At 40.1% G+C, this 27,306-nt stretch overlaps 2 protein-coding genes and 1 long non-coding RNA gene across 3 annotated transcripts; 2 read left to right on the forward strand and 1 right to left on the reverse strand.

Annotated features, from left to right (window-relative positions):
* The first annotated feature begins 55 nt into the window (after nt 1-55).
* glra4b (glycine receptor, alpha 4b) lies at nt 56-10,858 on the forward strand. The gene is made up of 10 exons (XM_040014619.1): nt 56-1,563; nt 2,016-2,143; nt 2,920-2,987; nt 5,755-5,978; nt 7,066-7,148; nt 7,243-7,380; nt 7,485-7,699; nt 8,341-8,502; nt 9,030-9,122; nt 9,238-10,858. The coding sequence occupies exons 1-10, from the start codon at nt 1,505-1,507 to the stop codon at nt 9,499-9,501; spliced, it is 1,434 nt and encodes a 477-aa protein (XP_039870553.1). The 5' UTR covers nt 56-1,504; the 3' UTR covers nt 9,502-10,858.
* LOC120723268 lies at nt 2,140-18,080 on the reverse strand. Its single transcript, XR_005693701.1, has 3 exons — nt 17,139-18,080; nt 7,560-7,690; nt 2,140-2,982 (listed from the first exon to the last, which is right to left on the reverse strand). It is a non-coding gene; the product is annotated as an uncharacterized LOC120723268 (long non-coding RNA).
* Nucleotides 16,461-26,896, forward strand: nufip2 (nuclear FMR1 interacting protein 2). The gene is made up of 4 exons (XM_040014617.1): nt 16,461-16,911; nt 18,525-20,207; nt 22,562-22,594; nt 23,143-26,896. The coding sequence occupies exons 1-4, from the start codon at nt 16,764-16,766 to the stop codon at nt 23,193-23,195; spliced, it is 1,917 nt and encodes a 638-aa protein (XP_039870551.1). The 5' UTR covers nt 16,461-16,763; the 3' UTR covers nt 23,196-26,896.
* The last annotated feature ends 410 nt before the right edge of the window (nt 26,897-27,306 follow it).

The following is a 27,306-nucleotide window of genomic DNA, read 5'->3' on the forward strand; positions in this document are numbered from 1 at the left end:
CATTCGGAGCTTTGATTGTTTTGACGGTAGTTAAAGTCTGCATGCTTCATCGTAACCTGAACCACTGGAGCATCAATTTGTGCTGCTTGCTACATTTGCTATGGTTATGCATGTGGGCTATAGTGATTTGACCACAGATCAAAAGCACGTATTTATCGTTTCAAATGGGAAAAGCCAGCCTGTATAAAAAGCACCTGACTACTCCATTTAACAGTGCGTCGGTAATATGATCTAATGAAGTAAATCCAGTTCGCAATCCAGCAAAATATCACTAAAATGAAGCTTGGCCTACTTTTCTTGTCCAGAGGTAAAAATGTGCACGCATACAGAATTTTTTTTTTTTTTTTTTTTTTTTTTTACTCAGGACTTCTTGTTATTAGGAAGGCATTCATGTTTTATATTCCAACACATTTCTTATCCAATTTGACACTGTGGGCTCCAGAGCGGAGTGGAGAATGGCCTTTTCAAGTGTGAGGCAAACACGTGCAGTCGTTACGTCCCATCGCTTTCTCTGACATTAATTTTACATGAGGAAATGGCTGAGCTTGCCCCCTCTCTATGTGGAGGAACAAATATGAGTTTCCGCATTTATATGTGAATTTGTGTGGCAGTTTGTAGATGAAATAATTAGACCAGAAACTTTTAACAGCAGTGCTAAAGATAAATCCCCTCTGGATGTGTTCTGACACAGAGATGTGTTGCATTGGAATTAATAGGAACTTTATGCCTTTATCTTATTTCCCTTCTGCATGGAACAACAATCTTGCCAACTTGGCAGTTACCTCTCTGTTCTCCTGCCCAATTTGAGGCCCATTCAGTGCTGATGTTATGTGGTTTTGTAAATTGATGGCAATATAAATACAGTTTCACCAAAAATATCTTTGAACAACCTGATTTTAAAAGGAGGTGGAAGGGTCATTTTAATGTAAAGGTTCTCCTCCCTTGTTATTAAAATACAGTTTTCAGGCTTATTTACATGCCTCTTTAAAGTTTTTTAAAATGTGGATTAAGCACTGGCAGAGCTGTGTTCATCCAGAAATTAAAGAGGAGAAAAAAAAGCATAGCTATATGTGTTTAACTTTCATAATTAGATCTGTTCAATAGAAGTGCTTATAAGCAGTACAGTTTGAATCCCAAATATTTGAAAGTGCAGATCTGAGGCTGCGTCGAAGACCATCGTTGGGGGCAACTCTGCCGTAAAAATGCTGCTGTCTCTTTAAAAATTCTTGCAGTAATTCCTTCAGCATGCATATGGCCATAAAAAAGAGATAAAGCTTGAAGTGATCCACACAAACAGGCAGGGGAAGGAGGAAAAAAAAGTTCCCTTGGATTTTGAATTATAGAGCAGCAGCTTCCTGTATTTTACACCTGCAGAGAGGGAGGGAGGCTCATCTGACTCCAGGAGCCAGCGCCTGAAAGTTCTCCGCATCTTCGCTTTCTTTTTTTTTTTTTCCTTCCAAATTTTGGCTGTTTTTCTCTCATCTGTTGGGTCCACCAACTCAGAATGCTACTGCACATCCTGTGTCCACTGTGGGCTTCGTTTGTCATTTTTCAACAAGGCAGGTAAGATAGTTTTGAAAGTCTTTCCTTTCAAAAATGCAAGCGCCAGCCTGCACGCTTATTTGAAGGGGCAGTTACTGTACCTTACATGCTCTGATACTTCTTTAACAAAGAAGCTGCCGACACAGCTTTTTCTCTTTAAGTGGAAAGAAACATGCATTAAATATTTTGTAATCTATCATTAAAAAGCAACAGTTCCATTAGGTAAAAATATCCAATTAAATTTGCAAGATTTGAGAAACAGATCTTAAAAAAAAGAAAAAAGTAATTTCATGGATATTGTTCTTTTACTCAGAAAGCCTGCAATTTTATTCACAGCAGGACACCTTTAATCACAAAATGCATGTAATGTCCAAACTTAAATTTTAGCTTCTTAATACAAATTAGGAAGCTAGACATTAAGTTCATATTTATGTCAGTGAAGCCGGAATCATCACTGCCCCATCACCCTGTAGGTCTGTGCAATGTAAGGAGCTGAAGTTCCCCAGCAGGGCAGTCAAGCCGCCCTCTCCCTCTGACTTTTTGGACAAACTGATGGGACGCACATCTGGCTATGATGCTCGCATCAGACCAAATTTCAAAGGTAACTGCACTCCCACATGCAAATACTGCTCTATTTGAAAAGGTGTGAGAAAGAGTGCTGCTCAATTTGCACAACAATCTGTGCAGTGAAGTGGCACAAATCCTTCACAGATGGGTCAGAGGCAAGAGATGCTGCAAGCTACGATGTCTCCATGCGAAAGTCTTTCTCCTTTTTTTCCTCCTCGTGTGTTGTTACGGTTTCTGTGTTGTCCCACACCCTAAGGTGATGGTGTCTTTTCACAGACGTCTCTTTCACATCGTTTTTATTTGACAGAAATGTGCGGTCACCCTTGCATGTTACCCCAAAGGCCCTTTCCAGTCCAATCTTGTGAAACTGGCAGAGTCTCTCTCACATAGTTCCTGCACCGCCTCTAGGGTCAAATTTCATATATATTTCATATTTGCTCCACATCCTTGTCGGTGCATTGTGGATAAATCTCTGCTGATTATCTATAAACACACCAATGTAAGTAAAACTGAATCAATAAATAATTGCCTCTTCGGAAATGACTCACTGAAATATTTAAAGTTCCAATGGTCGACAGATGGGCTACGCTAATGGGAGCATACTGGAAATGACAACACAATTTCAGGCTTGTTATCGTGGATAAATCTTTATCAGGACACGGCATGGCATATTATGAAGGGAAAAAACAGATGTTGTGGTACAGAAATCCCCTGCTCTTCATCAGCTTTAATATTTGATGTGTTCCTTTTAGAAAACATCATCAGTGGTATGTAAGGAAGCAGTGTTACTAAGATGTGTCCTCCCGTCAGGTTCTCCTGTCAACGTGACCTGTAACATCTTCATCAACAGCTTTGGATCCATCACTGAAACAACTATGGTGAGAAAACATCTGTTTTAAATTTATCTGCTCTTTTTCGAAGGTGCCATTGTACAACATACATTTTAATGACTTAAAAAAACGGGTGTGTAACTTCGAATTTCTCGAATCCACACGAGTTCAAAAGTATACATACAGGCTCGCATATATACTCAAATCTTTTAAAAAGTGGTGCTGAAGGTTCTAAAATGTGTTATAACTTGACAAGGCCAAGGCCTCTTAACTTTTTATTAGTGAAGTTAATAGATAGTTAATTGACAGTACTCATTAGACTGACCAGTACTCAGAACAATAGAAATGTCCAAGAAACCCAATGAAGATCAGACAAGGAGAACTGTAGATTCTCCTTTTTGAACTTATTTATTTTTTATTCATTGAACTGATGATTGTTTGATCATCAGAGGGTGCTGGCCAGGAAAGAAGGGAATGCTCCACAATCAGTGCTTTCATGCTCGAGTGAAATTTGCAGTTGCTCTGATGGACAAGCCAAATGTTTTTATGGTCAGGCAAAGACTGAGTTGTTTGGCCACAATGACAGGAGTAAAGGTGAGGCCTTTAAACCTGAGAGCGCTGTACCAGCTAAGAAGTATGGTGGTGGTAGCATCATGCTTTGGGGCTGTTTTACCGTCAGTAGTACTGATAGATTGCACAGTGGCTGGATTAACGAAGGAGGAGGACTACCTCTAAATTCTTTAACTTCGCCTCAACTAAACAGACAAAAGTTGGACATAACTTAATGTTCCAATACAACATGCATCAAAACTGGTTTTGTAATGGATAACACAGGATGAAACTTCTGGAATGGCCTTCCCAAAACCCTGAACTACATTTAAATCTGGGTTTGTGACAGACAATATAAATGAACATTACTAATTTTGAGGGCTCAAATATCCAGAATTATACAAATGAAAGCTTGCCATTTGTATGACTGTGACTGAACTCCTTTGGGCTTTACCTCCATTATCTCTTTATTTTTGTCACATATACTGTTACAGTGGTGGATGTTCATAATAAATACAGCCAAAGTTTCTAATATTGACATCGTTTGTGCTGGTAATCCCAGTGAGGTAAAAGCTAAGGCTTCAGACTGCTCTAAACAGGCAATGGACCGAAGGTCTCTACCAAGGAGCACATAAGACAAATAAGGATTATTTTTGATTTATGATTCATGCAAAGCTACGGTAGTAAAATCCAAGAATATAAATATATAGTTGGAGGTGAGCATAATAGGTCCTCTTTAAAAATGTCACTTTGACTAAAGACTCAAGGAGTGCCTATAAATAGCTGAGCTTTTATGGGAGTGTCTGTAGCTAACATTTGTAGCCACTTTCACTGTAATAATGTTCAATATAAATTTGCATCATTGCCTCTAAGTTAGAAGTCGTAGCTCATATTAATCCCTTATACTCACAGAACATGTGAATAATGTACTGGAAACTATATTCACATCCTTTAATTCAGTCAAAGCAGTTATACTACAGCTTAGAGATACAATACTACAACTTTAAGGTCCCGTATTCAGTATTTTACTTAGTAAACATGTGCACTAAATAGCATAAAATAAGTCAGTCAGTATCACAATCAATCTGTATAACATTTTGTAATATGATAACTGGCACTAATCTTACTCTGACTGATGACTGAAGCTGCCAGTTAAAGCCAGTACCAAAACAAATGGAAAACCAATAGCACAGACCAATAGTTCCTGTGTCAAAATTTATAGGGGGGCAATTGTGCTTCTTTCCAGCTCCAACTTAGTAACTTAAGTAAGTAAGTCTGCATGACTCAGAGTTGAAAATAATCCTTGTTAATTTACACTGGACCTTGGTGTCAGCCCCTCGGTTTATCTTCGGTCTGAAACAAGCAGTTTTAGCTCCCCTGTGTCAGGTCAGTTTGGTTGCCTCTCACAAACCAAACAGCAGGCGGGTGGGGTTTCTGTGCTCACTGCCTGAGATGTGAGCCTGGGATGACTTCGTACAGAGCCAAGAGTAGAAAATCTGTCTGAAAACGAGTGTTTAAAACTGCCCGAAGCCCCGGGCTCACTGGTGAGCTCACAAAAAGCACTGACCTCATTATTTGAAACTCTGGCCACATTTAATATGAGCATCCACGACTTTAATAGCAGTTGGAGAGCAGAGCTGGTTAAAGCTCATTTATGAGATGCATCAGACACTTTACTGTTTATTCATCTGAAGCTTCTTTTTTTTTTGTTTGGCTCCTCTCCGACTCTTGGTGGAGGCCAAGTTTCATGATGCCCAAACATACTATCATTAGATTATGACTGTTTAGTTGCTTCATCTTGTAAGTGCATAACATAGTGTCAGCAAAGATCTTCTCATGTGTCTTTCTGTCTAAATAAGCAGCCATCCTTAATTTACAAGGCCTCTGGAGAATGTCTGGGGTTGGTCATGTTTGTTGATTTATTCACGTTTAGAGCCTGGAGAATTTGTGCATTTTGTAAAATACTAAAGGAGAGAGACATCAAATTTTAATTGATGAAATTGTAAGTGGAGTTTGCTGTTGTTCAGGTTATGGGAGCACTCAGGCCTGTTTGTCACCATTTGTCCCCTACCCAAACACACACAGACACACAGTCACGCCTGCCTGCTTAGAGGATGGTTCTTCTCTTTACTTTTTCCCTCTCGCTAAAATTAGATGCTTGAACATATGCAGCATACTTGCATGCATATGCAATATGCATATATACATTTTTTCATCATTTATAAGTTTACACAGTTTTTAATTACGTGTTGCCTCCATAATTTAGGACTATCGGCTCAATGTATTTCTACGGCAGCAGTGGAATGACCCTCGACTAGCATATAAGGAGTACCCTGATGACTCTCTGGACTTGGACCCCTCAATGTTGGACTCCATTTGGAAACCTGACTTATTCTTTGCAAATGAAAAGGGAGCAAACTTTCACGAGGTTACAACAGACAACAAACTGCTGCGGATCTTCCAGAACGGAAATGTCCTCTACAGCATCAGGTGAGCCATTTTATGTGTGTTTATTAAATACGGGGGGTTAAGTTTTAATAGTACTTCAACTATCAAACACATTTCCAAAAATGCTTTGATGGGTAGCTCAGTGAATATAAAGTCTATTGAGAAGTACTGTAAACATCCAAGTGTATGGACTGCTACATATTTGTTTCACTCCAGTTCAGTTCAGTTGTAATTGTACTGTCCAGCATGCACTGTGAGCAAGTTCTTGTTAAGCAGCTACTGCAGGCTAAAGAGGAATCAGGTCAGTAATGTGCTGCTAAAGCGCTGGTAAATCGTAGCATAATGGTAAAGAGTTATAAATAGAAAGAAAAAAAGAAGCATTAGTTCTAGTAATTAAGATAAACAGGAATAAAATCCTTTTTTTTAAGGTGGGTTATATTATTTATGGCCCCACTTGGGGAAAACCACAGTGTCTGTGGACGACATTAAACCAGGATCATTTATGTTCCTCCTTTCTGCAATATTGCTCATTTATGTGAGAGGCTTTGCTTTGTGAGTGCAGGAGGGGAAAAATAGAGAAATAGGTCAGTGAAACGAACAGCATAATACATCATAATTCAACAAAGAAAGCTGTGACAGCTAAAGAACATCTGTGTGTTATCTATAAAGCCAACACCTGTACTAAATAACGGAATGCTTTTTAATCTCGGTCTTTATGTTCTGTAACCGGGGCACATCCCTATTTTTTCTTTTTTCTTTTTTTAAACTGATGGTGGTGATGTGTGTGTGTCTCAGCCCATTTTTATATCAAGCCCACCATAAAGGCTGACATGATGTCTGTCAGCACCTGTCAGTGCTTTCTACAGCCTGTAAAGGGGGCAGTGAAATAGAAAAATGGAAGGGAGGACAGATGTCGGAGAGGTTTGAGCTGCTTGATGTGACCACTGATGTAAGGTGAGTGTTCAAAAAAAGGGTTTGAGTGACACATGAGTAAGAAATAGCCAGTACTGTGGAGTTCACAGGTGATCGTTAACCAAGTCCCCCATTCACCTTTTTGCCTATGGGATAAGGTTCGAGGGTATCACCTTTTCATGTCATATACTATTATGCTGCTGCTTCTGTTTTCCAGACTGACACTCACGCTTTCCTGTCCCATGGATTTGAAAAACTTCCCCATGGACAGCCAGACGTGCACCATGCAGCTTGAAAGCTGTGAGTTCATCTTCTTAGGCAGGCTAAGAAAACATTACATACAGGTTTTGACATAAAACTACTGCGTACTGTACACTTTCTCTTTCGCCTCTAGTTGGTTACACCATGAATGACCTGATTTTTGAATGGCTGGATGTGGGAGCAGTGCAAGTTGCTGATGATCTAATGCTCCCTCAGTTTGTGCTAAAAGAGGAGAAAGGTCTTGGTTACTGCACCAAGCACTACAACACAGGTACAGGACATATGACAACCCACTGTCCTACATTCTCAGTACACACTGTCCATCACCTTCTAATAAGACTTTCAGTTTGCACCTCTGCCTCCTCCTGTCGTCAGGTAAATTCACCTGCATTGAAGTCAAATTCTACCTAGAGCGCCAAATGGGCTACTACCTGATCCAGATGTACATACCGAGCCTGCTGACTGTCATCCTGTCTTGGGTGTCGTTCTGGATCAACATGGATGCAGCTCCCGCAAGGGTGGGATTGGGAATCACTACTGTGCTCACCATGACAACACAGAGCTCTGGCTCCAGGGCCTCCCTGCCAAAGGTCAGAAGCAAATTTCAGCAAGTTATCTGCTGTTTACTAAAAAGATAAAGTCAGAATGGAAATACAGAGAGGTTGTATGATTCCAAGAAAGTCAAATCAGATAAAATAGATTTAACAAGAGAATCTTTTAGCACCCAAAATTCAGTTTCTAATTGGACTACTCAACCTCACATTCATATTTAGCATCACCAGTCAGCTTAGCATGCATTTCATCGGGCTGTGGGATAATTTAGTTTTAACTTTTTTCTAAGTGAATGGTATAATCAGTTTAATAAAATAAAATTAAATGTATTTAACATAAATATTATAAATGGAAATAATTAAATAATATAAAAATACAATAATATATCATCTTTCTTCACTCAGTCCAAAAGGAACCCCTTGCTGACCACATCCCAATGCTGAAGAACTATCTTAATAATGCACATTAACGCAATTGAATAATAGTAATATTCCAGTTGTATTTTTAAAAAAGAAATCAGTGGCTTATACTTGATGCAAACTATTTTTGCTATGTTGACAGGTTTTATTAGTATTTTCTTTTGTGTATATGTACTGGAGGCTTCATTCAGCTGAGCTGGTGTTAAACTTCTTTCTGATTCTGATATTAATTGAGACAGTTGATTGTTATGGTTATGCAGGTATCCTATGTCAAAGCCATAGACATCTGGATGGCGGTGTGTCTTCTGTTTGTGTTTGCTGCACTACTGGAGTATGCAGCCGTCAACTTTGTTTCACGCCAGCACAAGGAGTTCTTCAGAATGAAAAAGAAACTCAAAGAGCAGCAGCAGCAGCAGAGAACTGTAAGTGCAGCCCACCCACTCAGGCCCTCAGGCAGCTGTCACCTGCTATTCCCTGTGCCCAGCTCTGCACGAGCTGCTACTCACCTGCATGCTACACTCCAGTCAGGAAAAGCACACAGCACTGACCTGTGATTAATTCAAGCCATCACCTTATTCTACTGCTGGCTGAATGTTCTCAACATCATGGATATCATGAGAAAGGGAAGAATAAGGAAGACAAATTAGGATAAATTACCCTTAAACTAGATGAGGCTCTTCTTTTGGCCAGTTCTTCTCATTTTTGAGAAATTTGGCCTTCATTAAGGCAAGTTAAAGCAATGTGACAGCAGCTGAAGAGCTCTTTATACCTTTTATAATATTTATACCTCAGTACACCCGACATCTGCTTTGATCTGCAGTGCAATACAATGCATGTGGCCTGACATCTATGCAGTAGAGCAAAGTTGTGCCAGTTTTGCTGTTCAGTCAGTGCAGTCTGTTTGACGATTAAATAATTGTGCCGGCTTTCCCCCCACACTCACCCGCAGGGGACCGGTGACAGTAAGGTGAAAGGAAACAACATGTCAGGGAACAATGCTCCTCATGGGAATGCATCCCAGCAGTGCAGTGCCTGTGCCAGGGTATGTACTGTTGCCTTGCTCACCAGCCAATTGCTGGCTCCAAAAAAAGAAAAAACAAACAAACAGTTTAGCTTAGTGATTTGCAGTGAGTCTGTGCTATGTCTTTGTCTTCCAGGAGGAGGAGCTGGCACAGCAGGGTTTTCTGCTCCAGAGTATTGGACTTGCTCTGTCCTCTCAGGAAATGGATGCAACACCCATTTTTGCTGATCTACCTCCTGGTTTGGGTTTCTATGAGATACGGAGGCGTTTTGTGGATCGGGCCAAAAGGATTGATACCATCTCCCGAGCTGTTTTTCCCATGAGCTTCCTGATGTTTAATGTCCTTTATTGGATTACCTATAAAGTTCTGCGACATGAAGACGTCCAAGGAATACTGTGACAGACTGAGGACCATGAACAAGTTGGCTACTTCCTTCACTGAGTCCTCAGTTGAGTCATGCAAGATGTGTTTTGACTGCATGTTCAGTGCCACTGAGCAATTCTGTGACCTGGAAGAGTCCAGCGGTTTCTTTACATTTTGAATAACAAAATGCACTTTTTATTAGCACTTATGCATTTTCACATTAGGTTATTGTGTGCATTTACAGTTCCATCAAGTCAAAGTTCTATAGAGGAAAATCTGTGCGTGCAGTTGCTGTAGCCTCACATGTACTCAGACTGCACCTTTACTTTTTTTTACTGTGCACGAATTTTACAGTGGGCATTGTGCAAAAACACGTGTCTGCAGTATCATTGAAAACATGTACTTGTTATTCACCGTAACTGTGATTCAAATGAATCAAAAGAGTCTGATTGCAGGCTGCAAATATTATGGAATATGAATATATATGATATTAGGTTTCCTGCTGAAGGAGCTCAATCTGTAATAAAGACTTGAATATCCTCTTTGAGAAATATGTTTGCTTGAAAAATACTTTGATCTCTTTGAATTAGTAATATTCATCTCAACCATCTGAACCTTTAGTTTTATATCTGCATACTGGCCAGATGTTAATATTATAAATATTTTATCAGGAACAAGAGTAACATTATGTAAATGCAATTAAAGTAAGAAATATAGTATTATTAGAAACAACTTCCAGAGAGCACTGTACTATTCCAAATAGTTTCTATTCATATGGTATTAAACACAGAGAAATAATCATTAACTACAGTGAGGAAATAATGTTTCAGTTTTTCAGAACCTGGCTTATTTGGTTGTCAGAATAGCTTTTTAAGCTGCACACATCTGGTACTGAGTTCTCCTAAGGGCTTGCAGAAAGTGTGTTGTACTGGTGTTTAACAAAGCCTACCTAAATTACACAGTAGGAGTACACTCTGTCTCTTCTTATCGAATAATCTCTGGAACACGTTGTTGGTACAGCTAAAATAAATACAGTTAGAAAAGTAGCGCAAAACCTTCACTCTTGACCCCATGGGAGGAGCTAGAGGTGACCATAGCCACATCGGAACAAAGCCTGACCACCCAACACAACCAATGGTGATGCATTAGAGCACTACACAAACACTACTATTTTACTAGAAGAACATTCTATGTGGGACAATTTCTCAATAGTGTATTTTTACAGTACTCATATAAATGTAAATTGTTTCTACACTTAAACAATTCCAGATCTGGTTTACAGTGAATGCAAAGTATAATGTAGACTTAGCATAAAGATCCTATGCAATCCTAATAAACCTCGATAGTCTCAACCTTCTCATTGTATTAGAAATGGTCTGTTTCTGCCACCTTTTTGCCAGGGATCCAGTCCCTCATTTTATTGCTATTGTTAGGGTCCACGTTCCCCTTTAAAAAGGAGGGTCCGCTTAAATCAATAGAAACTTGTTCTGAGCGATCACTTTCATTCTGTGATGACGTATTTCTTTCCTGATGGGAGTGTTGTCTTACAGGATGACAACACATCCATCCATAGGGCACAAACAGTCGCTGAAGGGTTTGATGAACATCCACAGTAATGGGAATTGTATGCTATGGTGTTTTGCATTCCCTAATTTTGAACCATCAGGGCTCAACACCAGCCATCATCCAAACACCTAATGAGGGTCTATTATCCCCACTGTACAGTTCTAGAGACTTTGAGAATCAATGCCAAGGCACAGGGAAGCTGTTCAGATGGGACACTGTGCTCCATGTCCCATCGCTGTTGTTTCTCACCTATCTGCAATTTAATGTGAAATTCTAAAGTTTATTATAGTGTTACCTTTCACTGTTTAATGACAGATGCAAAAAGTTTGGTTCATTCAGACAACATTCAATTAAGTTGAATGTTTGCTTAATAGAGCTGACATTTTATTTCAAAGACTATTTCAAAAACTATCAGATCTATCTCACAAATGCTAAACTGCATTTCATTACATTTGTCTTCCATCTGATGCCCGAGTCAGTCTTCATTATGTTTGCAAATGATAAATAAGCCATGCAATAAATACCTTTTGAGCAATAACTTGCTCAGTACATCACATGAATTTTGTTCTTAAGGTATTGCTAGGTTAACATTTCTAGTCCATCACATGGTTTTAGCTTTTTTATAAAATCAAGTTATCACATGAATTATTCATTTTAAAAAGTAGAAAAAGGGCAAACATCAGCACTGAGACTGTGTGAAACTCCTAAATAGTGTCAAAGATAAGAAGATCCTTGACACTGTACTATATTTGTGTGAATCAGCTACCCTCACCATGACAAATCCAGAATCGATGTTCATTTCAGTCGTTTTCTTCTACTATATCATACTCACCCTTGGATAACTACACTTGCATGCGTGAGCTTAGCTCAAACAAGGGACAGCCACCACAATTTCTTGCCTTTGTTTTGAATGAAAATTTGTCTTTCTTTTTTCTTTTTAGAGCTATACATTATTTAGGCCTAGTAGTGTGTCCTATGGGGTATTTACCCAAATACTATGCCGAAGTTTAATTTTATTGTATGCACTTTTACATCACTCATGTAATTGTATGAAAAGCTACTTCTTCTACAACACTGTATTTAGTGTTTGTACTCTGGGGTTCACTCTAATTGTTTAAAGCATACAGGTTAATATAAAAAACATATGATGCTATGTTGTTAAAGAATTAGCTAACCAGAAGTATATTAAGTAAAAACAATATGCACACTGATTAATAAGTAACTATGACTCAATAATGTGTATTATGACAGAAAAGGCCCGTTTTTACACTGGGTATTTCAAGTACATACTGATGCTACTTGCTAAGTAAGATTTTAAATCCCAAAATTAGATTCAGGGTAAAGGATTTTGCAACACTATGCAAAATACCTAGTAAATACCAAATAATATTCACACTCTTATAGTGTCACTTTTCCTGCTATATTACTTTTTAAGTATGTTGGGGCTCAGCATTGTGACAAGGGCCTGAAAAATAATGCACAAGCCAATTTAACAACTCACTGTTTTACAGTAGAACATTGCACTCTAAGAAGATGATCAATGTTCCTCACTTCCCCAACAAAGCAGTCTCTATGGCTTTGTAATTTTTTTTTAGCCACAAGAGGGTGGTGTTGGTCCGTTAAAGTCCTGCATAAGCAACGTTGCACTGTGCCCACCCCAGTTTGCACAAAAGTAAAGCACATAAACCTTCCTTTTTACACTGTGTGTCAGTCAAGAATGAATAATAAATTAGCTTATATGTTATATGCACATATAGTAACAGGGAAGCAAATCGGTTTGCTTAGCAACTTTTATAAGACTTAAATAATATGTGTGTGTGTATATATATATATATATATATATATATATATATATATATATATATATATATATATGTATATATGTATGTATGTATGTATGTATGTATATATATATGTATGTATGTATGTATATATGTATGTATGTATATATATGTATATATATATGTATATGTATGTATGTATGTATGTATATGTATGTGTGTGTATATATATATATATATATATATATATATATATATATATATATGTGTGTGTGTGTGTGTATATATATGTGTGTATAACAACACCCAGCACGCCCCTGCGGGCGGTTTATCCTTCAAGCTCGGGTCCTCTACCAGAGGCCTGGGAGCTTGAGGGTCCTGCGCAGTATCTTAGCTGTTTCCAGGACTGCGCTCTTCTGGACAGAGATCTCCGATGTTATTCCCGGGATCTGCTGGAGCCACTCGCCTAGCTTGGAAGTCACCGCACCTAGTGCTCCGATTACCACGGGGACCACTGTTACCTTCACCCTCCACATCCTCTCGAGCTCTTCTCTGAGCCCTTGGTATTTCTCCAGCTTCTCGTGTTCCTTCTTCCTGATATTGCTGTCATTCGGAACCGCTACATCGATCACTACGGCTGTCTTCTTCTGTTTGTCTACCACCACTATGTCCGGTTGGTTAGCCACCACCATTTTGTCCATCTCTATCTGGAAGTCCCACAGGATCTTAGCTAGGTCATTCTCCACCACCCTTGGGGGCATCTCCCATTTTGACCTTGGGACTTCCAGGTTATACTCGGCACAGATGTTCCTGTACACTATGCCGGCCACTTGGTTATGGCGTTCCATGTATGCCTTGCCTGCTAGCATCTTGCACCCTGCTGTTATGTGCTGGATTGTCTCTGGGGCATCTTTACACAGCCTGCACCTGGGGTCTTGCCTGGTGTGATAGACCCCAGCCTCTATGGATCTTGTACTCAGAGCTTGTTCTTGTGCTGCCATGATTAGTGCCTCTGTGCTGTCTTTCAGTCCAGCTTTGTCCAGCCACTGGTAGGATTTCTGGATATCAGCCACCTCCTCTATCTGCCGGTGGTACATACCGTGCAGGGGCCTGTCCTTCCATGATGGTTCCTCGTCTCCTTCCTCTTTCTTGGGTTTCTGCTGCCTGAGGTATTCACTGAGCACACTGTCAGTTGGGGCCATCTTCCCAATGTATTCTTGGATGTTCGTTGTCTCATCCTGGACTGTGGTGCTGACACTCACCAGTCCCCGGCCCCCTTCCTTCCGCTTAGCGTACAGCCTCAGGGTGCTGGACTTGGGGTGAAACCCTCCATGCATGGTAAGGAGCTTTCTTGTCTTTATGTCAGTGGCTTCTATCTCCTCCTTTGGCCAGCCTATTACCCCAGCAGGGTACCTGATCACGGGCAGGGCGTACGTGTTGATGGCCCGGATCTTGTTCTTACCATTCAGCTGACTCCTCAGGACTTGCCTGACCCTCTGCAGGTACTTGGTGGTTGCAGCTTTTCTAGCAGCCTCTTCATGGTTCCCATTCGCCTGCGGGATCCCCAGGTACTTGTAATTGTCCTCTATGTCTGCAATGTTGCCTTCTGGTAGTTCAATCCCCTCAGTTCTGACTACCTTCCCTCTCTTTGTTACCATCCGACTACACTTCTCCAGTCCGAACGACATTCCAATGTCATTGCTGTATAGCCTGGTAGTGTGGATCAGTGAATCGATGTGTCGTTCACTCTTGGCATACAGCTTGATGTCATCCATGTACAGGAGGTGGCTGACAACTGCTCCGTTCTGTAGTCGGTATCCGTAGCCAGTCTTGTTAATGATCTCACTGAGGGGGTTCAGGCCTATGCAGAACAGCAGTGGGGACAGAGCATCTCCTTGGTAGATCCCGCACTTGATGGTGACTTGTGCTATGGGCTTGGAGTTGGCCTCTGGTGTTGTACGCCACATCCCCATTGAGTTCCTGATGAAGGCTCTTAGGGTCCCATTGATCTTGTACAATTCTAGGCATTCCAGTATCCAGCTGTGGGGCATTGAGTCATAGGCCTTCTTGTAATCAATCCAGGCGGTGCACAGGTTGGTCAGTCTGGTCTTGCAGTCTCGGCTGACTGTTCTGTCTACCAATAGCTGGTGTTTTGCGCCTCTGGTATTCTTGCCAATTCCTTTCTGTGTCCCGCTCATGTATTGACCCATGTGCCTGTTCATCTTAGCCGATATGATGCCTGACAGGAGCTTCCATGTAGTACTGAGGCAGGTTATTGGTCGGTAGTTGGAGGGGACCGGTCCCTTCTTGGGGTCCTTGGGGATCAGGACCGTCCGACCTTCGGTTAGCCATTCCGGGTGTCTCTCGTTAACTAGCAGCTGGTTCATTTGTGCTGCCAGACGCTCGTGGAGTGCAGTCAGCTTCTTTAGCCAGTAGGCGTGAACCATGTCGGGCCCTGGTGCTGTCCAACTCTTCATACTGGAGACCCTTTCTTGGATATCTGCCACTGTGATGATTACTGGACCCTGTTCAGGGAGGTCGCTGTGGTCTGCCCTCAGATCCACTAGCCACTGAGCATTGCAGTTATGGTATTGCGTCCTTCTCCCATATGCTCTTCCAGTATTGCTCCGTCTCCAGCCTTGGTGGTGCTGTTCTCTTTATTATTGTTCCCTTGCCACTGAGAGTACAACCTTTGCTGGTTCTGTGGAGAAACAGTATATATATGTAATATGTATATATTTATATATATATATATAATTATATGTAGTGTAGTATATAGTGTGTATGTATGTAGATGTGTGTGTAGTAGTGTTTGTATGTTGTAGATATCATATATGTATGTGTGTATTGATTATGTATGTATAATATATATATGTGTGTTATATATGTATGTATGTATGATTATATGTATGTATATATTACAATATTTGTATTGTGTTATATGTATGTTTATATGTGTATATATATGTATTCTATATCTATGTGTGTGTTGTGTGTTGTGTGTTGTGTGTATATCTGTGTTATATATATGTGTATTGTGTGTGGATATATATTATATACTATATCGTTATATGTGTGTGTGTATATATATGTGTGTGTGGGTGTATAATGTGTGTGGTGGATATAGATATGTAAGATTAGATATATATATATATATATATATATGTATGTATGTATGTATATCTATCTATCTATCTATATATATATATATATATATATATACACATATACATACACACACACGTATATGTGTGTGTGTGTGTGTGTATACAAGGGCGATGCCAAATATGGGACGCACTAAATGCATGTTACTTTTTCTAATGCCTCCTAACCCTAGTATACATTCACTTCGTGCTAAATTGCACCAACTACCCAATTGATATTATATTTTTAGATTATTATTTGTGTGCATACGCAAAGATTATTAGAGTAATGTTGTTGCTTGTTCAGAAAACGGGAACAATGTTCTTTACTAATTAAACACTCACAAATGGATTGCTAATAAATTTGCAATGAGTATGTTTTTTCCACTTTGGGAGTGGGGTTGGTCTCGCCATCACCAACATGTGTCCACTGGCTTGAGACGTGGCAGCGCCTCCGGTCATGTGATTTTTGTTCGCACACGAACCCCACCCCGGTATCGCCCACCCCGAAAGATTTTTTTCAATATCGCTCCTTCGTTATTTTACTGTCAGTTATCCGATTAAATACACGCACTGACAGAAAAAAAAAAGTGTTGAGAAATATTCCCCTGCATAACTCAGCACAAATAACTAGACATGGATTTGAGTGGTGGCGGTGACCACCCAAAACAGAGCCATTTTTAGACGTTTACTGCTGACGTTTACAGAGGCTTCAAATAGCTTCCGTTTTACTCTGGTAGTGATTGGACTGTCCTGTACTTGAGTGAGCTAACATACTGGTTGAACAAGTCCGACATTCTTCACTTCAATGGAGGAACAGCCCAAAGACCGGGCACAAGACAGGCAATACCATCACCACGGAGACGACAGGCACTCTTTTCAGCAGCCAACTTGTCTAAAAAATGATCAGAGCCACTTCCAGTGCCAGCATCAGGAAACGCAGACGAAGAAAACAGGTTGGGCCATCCGGAAAAGTTAGCTAATGCTTGCTAGCCTTGGTCAGCTAATGTCAGTGAGCCGACTAGCTTTTGCTAACTAATTTGAACTAAATCGCGATTGAGGACTTAGCCTGCTAGCTAGCTATTAGTTCATATTATATATGGTTCCTTGAGATAATTTGGTAAATGTTTCAGCTGGTGAAAAGCTTGGCCCTTTTTGACTGATAGCCGGACGAAGAACTCACCGTTATGTTAGCAAGTTCGCTAGCTGACGTTGCGTGACAGTTGTCGCTGTGGTGGTTTGACACATCGGGGATTGACCTTGTGCGCCGGTTTCGCCAACCATTTTTCTTTTGCAAATGCATCTTAATCATCTCAAGGAACCCCTGCCATGTTGCCATGTGTTCTTAGTGCATTATTTGATAGGAGTGCACGGCAAGTTGTCCTCAACAATAGTCAAATCTGTGTCTTTTTTTTGTTCGGCATGCTCATGTCCAGCTTAGGAAAACCGAGCCGGCTCCACTGGAATGTTCTGAGCTGCCATTTCCTGTCAGCCATGTTAGACTATCACTGCTGGCTAATGCTGTAGTTCCACAGCTAGTTAGAAATTGTTGTACAGGCAACATACTTTGCTGTTCTGGCATGTCTCTGCTGTCATTTTGGCTGCTGTGGTTGTTGCTGTTGGTGCTGATAGGGCACAACAGTTCCTGGGCGTGTTGGTGGCAACCGAGCCGCTTGTTAGTTGACATTAGCTAAAGCTAGCCATCATTGACAGGCCTGTTGCATGTTGTCCAGTCAATGTGAAGCCAGGGAACAACTGGACAATGTCTTGTTTTGTGGCGCAGAGCTGACACTGTAAGCATCGTCCTTACGAGTCTATATGCACGCGTATGATTGCTAGTGAGTAAGAACCGGCCTCTGTGTAAGAGAGGAGAGACTGTATGCAATCCATTGGGTGCTGCGCTCACAGACATTGAGGCAGCACCGTTGTGAATGGAAAGTCCTACGTTGACACAGCAATTCCCATGCGTCTCTGCCGTGCACGGGCCTGTTAATAGTTTATTGCTCCTCTCTGTGCGTGTACCATAAATGCTGTTGTGAGCGATCCTTGCAACAACTTGTCTCTGATGTCGAATATTCTCTGGGTTGGGGGAAGCTAAGCAAGAGTCCTTTATGTTGTTGACAGTTGTGAAGCATATCTAATTTCTATAACTTGTTACATGTAGTGAGCTCTCAGCTCATCTTGGAAGATTGTTAGGAAGTTTAATTTCACACAGCACTATAAGAATAATTATAAACCCAATAAAGAGATCATGGGTGTGGTTTATATGTAATACTAGAAAAACATTTAAACGTTTAATGTGCATCTCTTTTTTACTTGGATTTGTTTAGGTTAAGAGTTGCATAGTCACTTTTTTGCTAGTGTTGTCATGCTATTGCTATTGTGATACCATGCGTGCACACACACACAAAAAAAATCTATAAAAGCCTTGTAGTTTCTCCAAGTATGAAACAGATTATTTGACACAGACTTTCAGGAAACGTAGTAGTTGTGGAGGTTTTCTGCCAGGTGAAAGGTGGTGGATGTGTTCCCTAATTTCAGTATGAACTGATTTTGTTTCCCCTTTCAGGCAATAAAAAAGTAAGCATCAGTGACGAGGAGGGAGAGAAGAATCCACATCTGTCTAATGCTGTTGGCATGTCGCATCCACCTAGCATCAATGCTAACAGACACACAATTAATACAAATGCAAAGCCCAAATCGACGCAAAAGCTGTGCACGACTGTTCCAAAAATAAGCATCAAAGGAATGGACCATAAGAAGAATATGGACTTTAAAAATGACAAGGAGAAGGTGCAGGATTTGAGTCATCATGAGGGCCCGCCTTTGGATAAGAAGGACTCCGTATTACTTCAAAATGGCGTCGTAAACTGTGGCTTTATTACAAATGGCTATTCTAGCAAGGACAATGACGGTAGTAGCTCGGAAGGTGGATATACTACTCCGAAGAAACGCAAGACCAGATGTAACAATACAAAGAACACTGATAATGTGATAAGAGAAAAGGAGAGAGACATGCAGCAGGGCCACACTACAGAGGAGCTGGGGGCTTTGAATCTAGAGACAAATGAGAAAGGAATGACCTCGAGTCTCGATGGATTTAGAGCCACCCAGAAAGTAGAAACTCAGTCGACAGCCAAACGGGCTGTTGTATCAGAGGCTTCAGTGGGTGAATCTCAGAGGAAAAACTCTGATGGAAAGACAGTTGGCACCTTGGGTAAAAAAACTGAGGAAAGACACAAAGGCAAGCTTTCTTCACCTTCAAAAGAGGACTCATGGACTTTGTTCAAGCCTCCGCCAGTATTTCCTGTGGACAATAGCAGTGCTAAAATTGTTCCCAAGATCAGTTATGCAAGTAAAGTAAAAGAGAACCTCAACAAAGTAGCTCAAGGTGGAGGAGAGGCACTGCCTCCTCCTGTCAGACTGTCACAGGTCCCTATGTCTGCTATGAAAACGATCACCTCAGCTAGTTTTACTAATGGTCCTGTTTCTGGAAATGGAAACGGTTGCCCGTCAGTGGGTACCTTCTTAGCTCCTGCTGCTAGTAGTATTCCATCAGCCCAGTCTATCCTAAGTGGCGACAATGTAGCATCTCCTTTGGAAAGTAACTGTAGCTCCACAACTAGTCCTGTAGATGGAGAGGCATATGAGCTTAGAAAGTGTACTCTTTTAATTTACCCTTTAAATATGCAACCTGTACTCCCTAGTGCTCGTCACCTTGACCCACCAGCGGTTCAGACAAATCAGAAAGCCCTGGGAGATATCTTCCAGAATCAGTGGGGGCTTTCCTTCATTAATGAGCCCAACTTGGGCCCAGAAGGCGGAAATGGGCTGGTGCTCGGAGAGGACAAAACTACTGTGGTCACATCTAATAGCGAGTGTCAAGCTGTTGCAGCCAAGGTTGCCCAGCCTTGCTTTGACATTAGCCCATCATTGTTAGAGCCTGGGCCTTTGGTTCAAGACCCTGAGAAAAGGACTTGTATCCCTTGCATTGTGTCCAATGCTTGCCCTCCTGCTTATGGGATGAGTGAGGAGGAGAACAAGCTGCAGCCATGTGGCAAGGAAAAGACACAAGGTGCAGGAACTGCTGTGTTGGCCCCCAGCAAAGACAACGGTGCTAAGCCTGCGCAGGGTCAGCTAACCACTTTATTATTTGGCTCATCTAAAGAACAGGTTCTCTCTAAAGACATTAGCACGAGGTGTAGCTGGGGGTCCTTTGACGTTAAAGCTGCTGTCACTTATCACACTAAAGGTAAGTTTCACTCTCTGCTCTATCAAAAACATTAACCCAATAACCAGATTTGAATTCTTAGGGCTACATTGAATGTTTAAAAAAAGTCTATTTTTCTCTTGTATTTCTTTAAGGTTTTGCTTACCTTGTTTGATAAAAGTAGCAGCTGTTTTATAGTTTTTCTACATCATGATGCTTTCTAAATGATCTTGCTATGTGTGTTCAGGTGTTGGACCAAAATTATTTCTGAAATGTTCCTCAAATGCACATCTGGGTGGTGATTCTTTTCTTTTCAAAATAAAAATATGTTGGTGTGGACTTAGCCTAAGATTCTGTTTTGGCACCACCTGTTCTGACTGTTAAAATTAGTGTAGCAGTTAACCTCAGCAAAAGTGCTTCAGCACACAGTCTGAGTAACTGTAGACAGCATGTGATTTTTGCCTCACAGTTCTACCAAAGAAATGAACTAAGTCAGCCATAGATGACTTCATATGAAATTTGACTTGATTCTTTGCTAAGGTGAAATCGAATATTTGCACCTCACCAACCGAAATATCTTATCCATATTAAAAATGTTATTACCTTCCAAAAATGGCTTTTTGATAGGGCAAATGGTAGTTGTAGAGTAGTTTCGTTGCCTTTGAAAAAGTTACTACAAATACAGGACCAGGTCTGTGAGCACTCGGTCAGTTGCTGTCTTCAAAGTGACTTTGTGTTAAGGCGGTGATAAAACTGCAATAAGGTGGGGTCAGTCTGCTATCCATTTGTGATTGAATAGGGTTAAGTTAACAATGACATGCAGTCGGTTTGATAACATGAAGATTAACTGTGATAAAACGATGCAAAGAGACGTGTAGCAGACTACTGACTTTGACACTATGTTACAATCAGTCTATCTGTCTCTATTTATAAATTGGATGACAGTTTGTTATAAACCTTTACCAGTACGTCTGAGAGTGATTCCAAGCTGTGATTGTTTGTAGACAAGTTGCCAATCCCCTTGCAGTCAACACAGTCAACCTTTGGGTAAACGGTTAGTCACCACATATGCTTGCAGTTAATTAGGGCTGCCACGATTAGTCGACTAGTCACAATTACGTCGACTATCAAAATCGTCGATGGCTAATTTAATAGTCGACGCGTCGTTTGAAGCTTTGTAAGATCACAAAAGACTCAGGAATAAGTGGTAGGATTTAAGAGTGTAATAACGGACTGAAACAGAAGATGGCAGCAGTGCATGTACAAGGATGCCAGCTGCCGTTAAACCCCGAAGAAGAAGTAGCTTTGTCCCAGAATTCATAGCGCAGCCCAGCTCAGTTTCCAACAATGGCGGCAGTTTTAATATTACTGTTATTATTCTTTCTGGGTCACAAAATAAATGTTTAACATATTTTCAGGTGAGAATGTAGCTGTGTAAACCTCAAATATCTGCTCAGTTTATCAAGACACCACATATTTTGAAAAGCGCTCCGAAGTCTGTTACCCACTAGCTCGATAGCTAGCTGGGGGCAAAGCTCACTAGAGCCGGTGAGAACCCTGGACTCTGGGCAAATAGTTTTCAAACCCACCGCCGTCTTTTGCTACTCAGGTTAAACATATATAAGTCACTTAGATAACTTAAAAATTTTATTGTTTGGCTTTTTTTTTAGTATTCTATTTATTCCTGAGTAAATCAGTTTGGCTGAGATTAAAGTTATAGTTTTTACACAGCTGAATAAACGTCAAGCAGACAACTGATTATCAGAAGTGTGAGATACTCGAGAATATACTCCGTTGTCCCATTATATTTTAGATAGCAAGGAGTTTATTAAACTTCACCGAAACAATCTGCAAATTTAATTAAAATTTAATAAACTATCATCTTGCCTTTATTTTTAGTTAGCACATACCTTAAACACTTAAAGCTGTAAGCTAATGATAGTTACATAAGAGCAGATGCATGCTGGTGCAATAAGCTGTACGTTTTCATGCTCTGATTAGTCGACTAATCGCAAAAATAATCTGTGACTAGTCGACTATCAAAATAATCATTTGTGGCAGCCCTACAGTTAATCACCAACAGCAAACAAAATTCAATGTCAGTTGTTGAAATGTACGGGGCTTTTATTTTCCTTTAGCAGTGGTCATTTAAGGGTTCTCGCGATTGCTGTTCGATATGTAAAAGTATAATTTTGTTTAACAGCATCAAGCATGAACCTAAATTCAGATTTTGTCAACTGTGCAAAACACTAACTTGTAAAATGTTTACATATTTGCTTTTTTTTTTGTTGCTGTTGCTTTCTTTTAATTGTTGTGTTTTGTTTTTTTTTTGTTTTTTTTTTTTTAAAGAATGTTTTCATGATGAGCTAATGTGTGTTTTTGTTTCCTTTCATCAGAAATGGAATCCGTTTTCAACTTGCAAAAACAAGGTACAAAGATCCTGTCTTAAATATATGTGTTGGCACTGTTTTCCAAGCAAGGAATGGCTGTGGATTTAGGATTGGATTTAGTTCATTTTACCCATAGTTTTCTATAATGAAAAAAGAAAAAACCTTCAAATATTAATTTATTTGAAAGCCATCGTTTGAAACTTGCAATTAAGGTCCAGAATACACTATGTCTGACAGTAGTAATAATAAGAAAGATGGGGGGGGTTGGTTTTTTTTTTTTTGTTTTTTTTGTACCATTACTAAATGCTTCAGAAAGAAAATAATCGTATTGAATGACAAGATAAGAAAAAATAATGGGATAAAACACGGCAGTGTTATCACACATTTATGAAATCCTTTGTGCTAGCTGAGACACTGAAATGACCAGCATGGCCACATTCACCTAAGTAAATGCTGAGGCACATTAGGGGTTAAGTCCTTAATGTGCTTCAGAGTAAGGCCATTTAATGCTTTAAGAAATGATGCGTAACATTTTAAAATAAACACAGAGTCCTTGATCACCCTAATTCATCTCCTCTCTCCTGTAGATCCAAAAAGGGTAGTAATTTACGGCGAGACCAAGGATGGACCTGATCAGTGAGGTAGATGGCCTACAGTACTTACCTTCTTCTCTTCTGGGTGCTGCAGTTATCTACCTTGGAAATCACAAATCCTGTTGGATAGAAGTGACAACTGTGAAAACATTTGATAGTTTAGCATGACAGATTTTCCATGGTATCTCGGGTGGAATAACGGACTTCTCTGGGGGCATCAAAATGAACACACAAGCTCTGGATGGACGTTAAAAAGGAGCTGATTGGTGCCTCTCCAACATGACGAATGGACACTTTGGGCTGCGATCTTTGTTTGTCTCATGGCTCTTTAGCGATAATGTTTGGGAGTTCATCAAAAGGAAGGTGTTTTGGACTGCACCTCCCTAAGCCTTTATCCTGTTGACCTGTGGCAGCAGTCAGTCTGACTACAGCATGCCTCGGTCATGTTTTCTTTTACACATTCACGAGTTTCATTGTAGATATGTTAGACGTTATACATGCACATCTGTGTGCAAGCTTGAATTCATCATGAATGAAAGGAGAACACTCTGCAAAGCATTCTTTGGGGGGAGGTCTGTGGGGTCCCACTTAACTCTAAGTTAAATGGGAGCTTATAGGTGAGGCCCCATCCAGGAAGGGAGTCTTGTCTTAAATCAGTAAGGGAAAATTTAATTGCCCACGTTTTCTTTTTGTCGTTTCGTCTTACCTAACATGAGTGTTATCTGCACTACAGTTTGACCCCAGAGCACAGGTACAAAAGTGCCCAGTTTGAAGGAAAGCCACCCCCTTTGTTTCACTGTTTATTAGGTGTGCTAAAGAGTCAAAAATAAGGTCTCCGTTAAATTCATCCTGAAGCTTTTCATACATTTCAGATTATTAGTAGGTTGTCACCGGCTGTTCTTAAACTGAGGTTCATTATACGTTCTATTAAATGAACTCTGAGTTGGGGAATAAGCTTGGTGACAAACTGTTAGGTAAAATAAGAGGAGGAGAAAAAAAGAGACATTGCTTCCACAAAAGTCTTCTGCATTTTGTGCTTTTTGTTCAGCAGTAAGGCTCAGGATGTCAATACAGATTATTTTGCCTGTATTTGTGTTCAGTTCCTCTTGTTCTACATTTTTACAATGTACTTTTTTGTTTTGTTTTTTCTTTTGACTCAGAATTTGGTCTTTACTTTTCTGCCTTGTACGGCATCGTTTTTCTTGCATGTTTACTGGTGGAAACGCACGAGTTGGAGGTCACTGTTCATCGGCATACAAAGATAACAGTAACAGAACAATTGCAATACTAATCTTAGTTCCCTAAGTAGACACTTTTTCAAACTGTTCAAATGTGAAGATTAGTTAAATGCTATTATGTTTTACTGTGGATAACCTATTACGTTTGCAAACCAGTGTGCAATAACACCGTGTGATCCATACATGCGTGTTGGGAGGGGAGGGGTTGCGAGGGTTATGTAGAGCTACAACGTCATCAGCCAAGATGCTAGCGTGGCCTGCAGTGCAGTTCAGAATGTTTAAGGGTGTTCAGTTTGTTGCACGACTTCTAAATTCGATGGTGGGATATGTGTATATTTTTTAAAATTATTCTAAAGGCTCATGTTGTAAGATCTAAGTCTAGGCAGCCCAAATCTGCTAGCTGACCAGCTGTGATGTCAATTTTTTTTTATTATTTTTTTTCCTTCACCATCAGCAAATCAAGATCGGTTTACTCAACAAAGCAACTGTCCAGGTTTTTCTCTAGAAGCTCTGATTTGGCTAATGTGTGGATTATTAGCACTTTATGTAAACTAATTGCTTTTATCTTATGGTTAATAGACGAAATCTGTGTGTAGTGACGAGAAATCCTCCTTGAAAGAATGGCTCTGGGCTGTTACTTTTCAGAAAAAAAGCCGCTAAATATACAGAATTATTAAATGTAACTCAGGTAGTGTTGATAAAGCCATGACTGTGTTTAATATTGTTTCTTGCCAAACGGCCCCCGTCACGTAAACATTCTCATTGGAAAGGTTGACTTTAAGTCTGATTTATATAAAGTATCGTATGTTGTGACAACACACCAAAAAGTTAATACTTTGAGAAAAAAGTTGTCATGGCGTGGGAGGTGCTGTCGTTAATCGTTTTGGGCTCTAAAATTGTTGTTTCTTTTCTTTTTAAGCACAGTGCTGCACAGGCTCTTTTCCATGTATCCTGGACTGTAACCTTGTAATCTCTGCCGGTTCATTTTCTCCCTTATGTGTTCATAGTGAAGCACCTCTTTGATTTATTAATGCTGAACATCAGCAGTGTTTCTACGGGGGTACACATATGAGCTTTCAAGTACACTTCTTTCCACTGTGTCCTGATTAGGCGGCGGCACAGCTCGCGCTCATGCACGGAGAGGGGACGTCATAACTGCAGCCATGTTTTTGTACAAGTTGTCTTGACATTTAACTTCCACATCTAATCGCAGTCGGCTCTCTGGTATTTAAAAAGCTTTGTTTTGGCTTTCATTGTACGCCATTTGATGGATGAGTGTATCAGCAGACGCTGCCCTCTGAACGAGAACGCTCGTGTCAGACGTGGTCAATGAGGAAGCAGGGGTAATTGAGGAGGTATAAGCGCTTATTTTTATGTTGTTCTGTGCTTGTGGAAAATTGACACTTAATCTGGCATCAATTTACAACAAACACCGCAGTTTAATTTCTTGCAATGGCCCATAATCTGTTTGCGGGGGGCAGGGGACACAATCAGGTTACCATATGGTTAATGTTCAGGCTGAAAGGATTATCAGTGCACAGCTATAGGCTTCTAAATGTAAAGCAGGGTGATCAGAATAACTAGTACGTGATCTTACTGTAGTATTATGATGAAAACACTATTTTCTCATGTGTGGGTTTGTTTTGTTTCTTTGGGGGGGTGTTTTTTTTTTTTTTTTTTTTTTGGTCTCTTTCCTTTTTAATGCTAGAGTGGTCCTGGTAGAGGGAAATCAGAGATTCTCCTTTGCTCCCACCCTGATGCCCCTCTTTTTCAAGCACTTAATACAGCAACAAGGCTATATTGAATATGCATATATTGAGAGAGAAATAATTATTCAGCATTGTAGCCTGCAAACCAAAAACAGGTTCTTGAAGCAGAGTAGGTGGTTAATCAGTGGTTTGTTTTTTGGGTGGTGGTGGGAGTGAGTGACTGTTGGTGTGGTGAGAAAGAAAAGCCTGATCATGTGGAGTTTATATTTCCACCCCCTCAGGATGTGCAATCACCTCAAGGATGCTTCCAGGTTGTGAGTGGCAAGTTTGTTTGTTTGGTGCGTGCATAGCGAGTTCTTCCTATTATATGCAAGTTCCTCGTATATTTCAAAAAAGTCCCTCGTTTCATGTTCAGGTGCCTGTGTTATAAAGAAAAACTTTTACAGCAATTTTGATTGTTTCAAATCTGCTTCCAGCGTATATCTGTGCCATTTTCTTTATTTCTTTTGTTTTGTTTTTTGGAACATTTGCAACGCTGTTCAAGTATTCTTTGGCTGTTCCTAATTGTTCTTCTTTTAAACGATGTGGATGCCACTGAAGGCGAGGAGCGTTTCAGGCGTCCTGTAGGTTGTGTTCACAGGTGCGACCTAAAGCCAAATCACACGGGCACGGGAGACAGATCTCTGCTCGCTGGTGTATACTCCAGTCCGTTGTCGAGTTAATGTCTGAACGTAGCACATAATTAATTTGAAATTATTTAACAAGTTTAATCTTTTAATGTGTTTAAAAAAAAAAAAAAAAGTTTTATTTTTGAGTTATAATTTATCCATAGATGCACAAATAGGATGTGACTAAAAGAAATAATTAAGAAAATCGCAATGTCTCATTTTTGATGAGCGCTAGATGTTTAGTTAGTAAGGCTGATGTAGACCTACTACTTTTTTCTTTTCTTTTTTTTTTTTTTTTTTAAATCCCAATGTCAAGATATTTGCCCTCAATGGGTTTTGTTTGTTTGTTTTTCTCTCATCCAATTTTATACAAATTTCCTTAATTCTTCAGATAGTTCTGATGGAGTGATGAGCATTGAAAACACTGCATCCAGAGTTCCTCTTGATTATATTTTTATTTGTCGTGTTGTTGATCATGTTGTGAGGTGGGGGGGGCGAGGTGATTTTTTTTTTTTTTTTTTTTTTTTTTTTTTTTTTTTTTTT

Source organism: Simochromis diagramma, unplaced genomic scaffold (genome assembly GCF_900408965.1).
Source record: "Simochromis diagramma unplaced genomic scaffold, fSimDia1.1 OVJJ01000676.1, whole genome shotgun sequence".
Taxonomy (NCBI): Eukaryota; Metazoa; Chordata; class Actinopteri; order Cichliformes; family Cichlidae; genus Simochromis; species Simochromis diagramma.

Excerpts from the sequence above, each read along its gene's own strand:
- glra4b (XM_040014619.1), top strand. The coding sequence starts at position 1,505 with ATGCTACTGCACATCCTGTGTCCACTGTGGGCTTCGTTTGTCATTTTT. Across the intron at positions 1,564-2,015 it reads GTCATTTTTCAACAAGGCAG|GTCTGTGCAATGTAAGGAGC; the intron begins GTAAGATAGTTT and ends ATCACCCTGTAG. Across the intron at positions 5,979-7,065 it reads AATGTCCTCTACAGCATCAG|ACTGACACTCACGCTTTCCT; the intron begins GTGAGCCATTTT and ends TCTGTTTTCCAG.
- nufip2 (XM_040014617.1), top strand. The coding sequence starts at position 16,764 with ATGGAGGAACAGCCCAAAGACCGGGCACAAGACAGGCAATACCATCAC. Across the intron at positions 16,912-18,524 it reads AACGCAGACGAAGAAAACAG|GCAATAAAAAAGTAAGCATC; the intron begins GTTGGGCCATCC and ends TTCCCCTTTCAG. Across the intron at positions 20,208-22,561 it reads TGTCACTTATCACACTAAAG|AAATGGAATCCGTTTTCAAC; the intron begins GTAAGTTTCACT and ends TCCTTTCATCAG.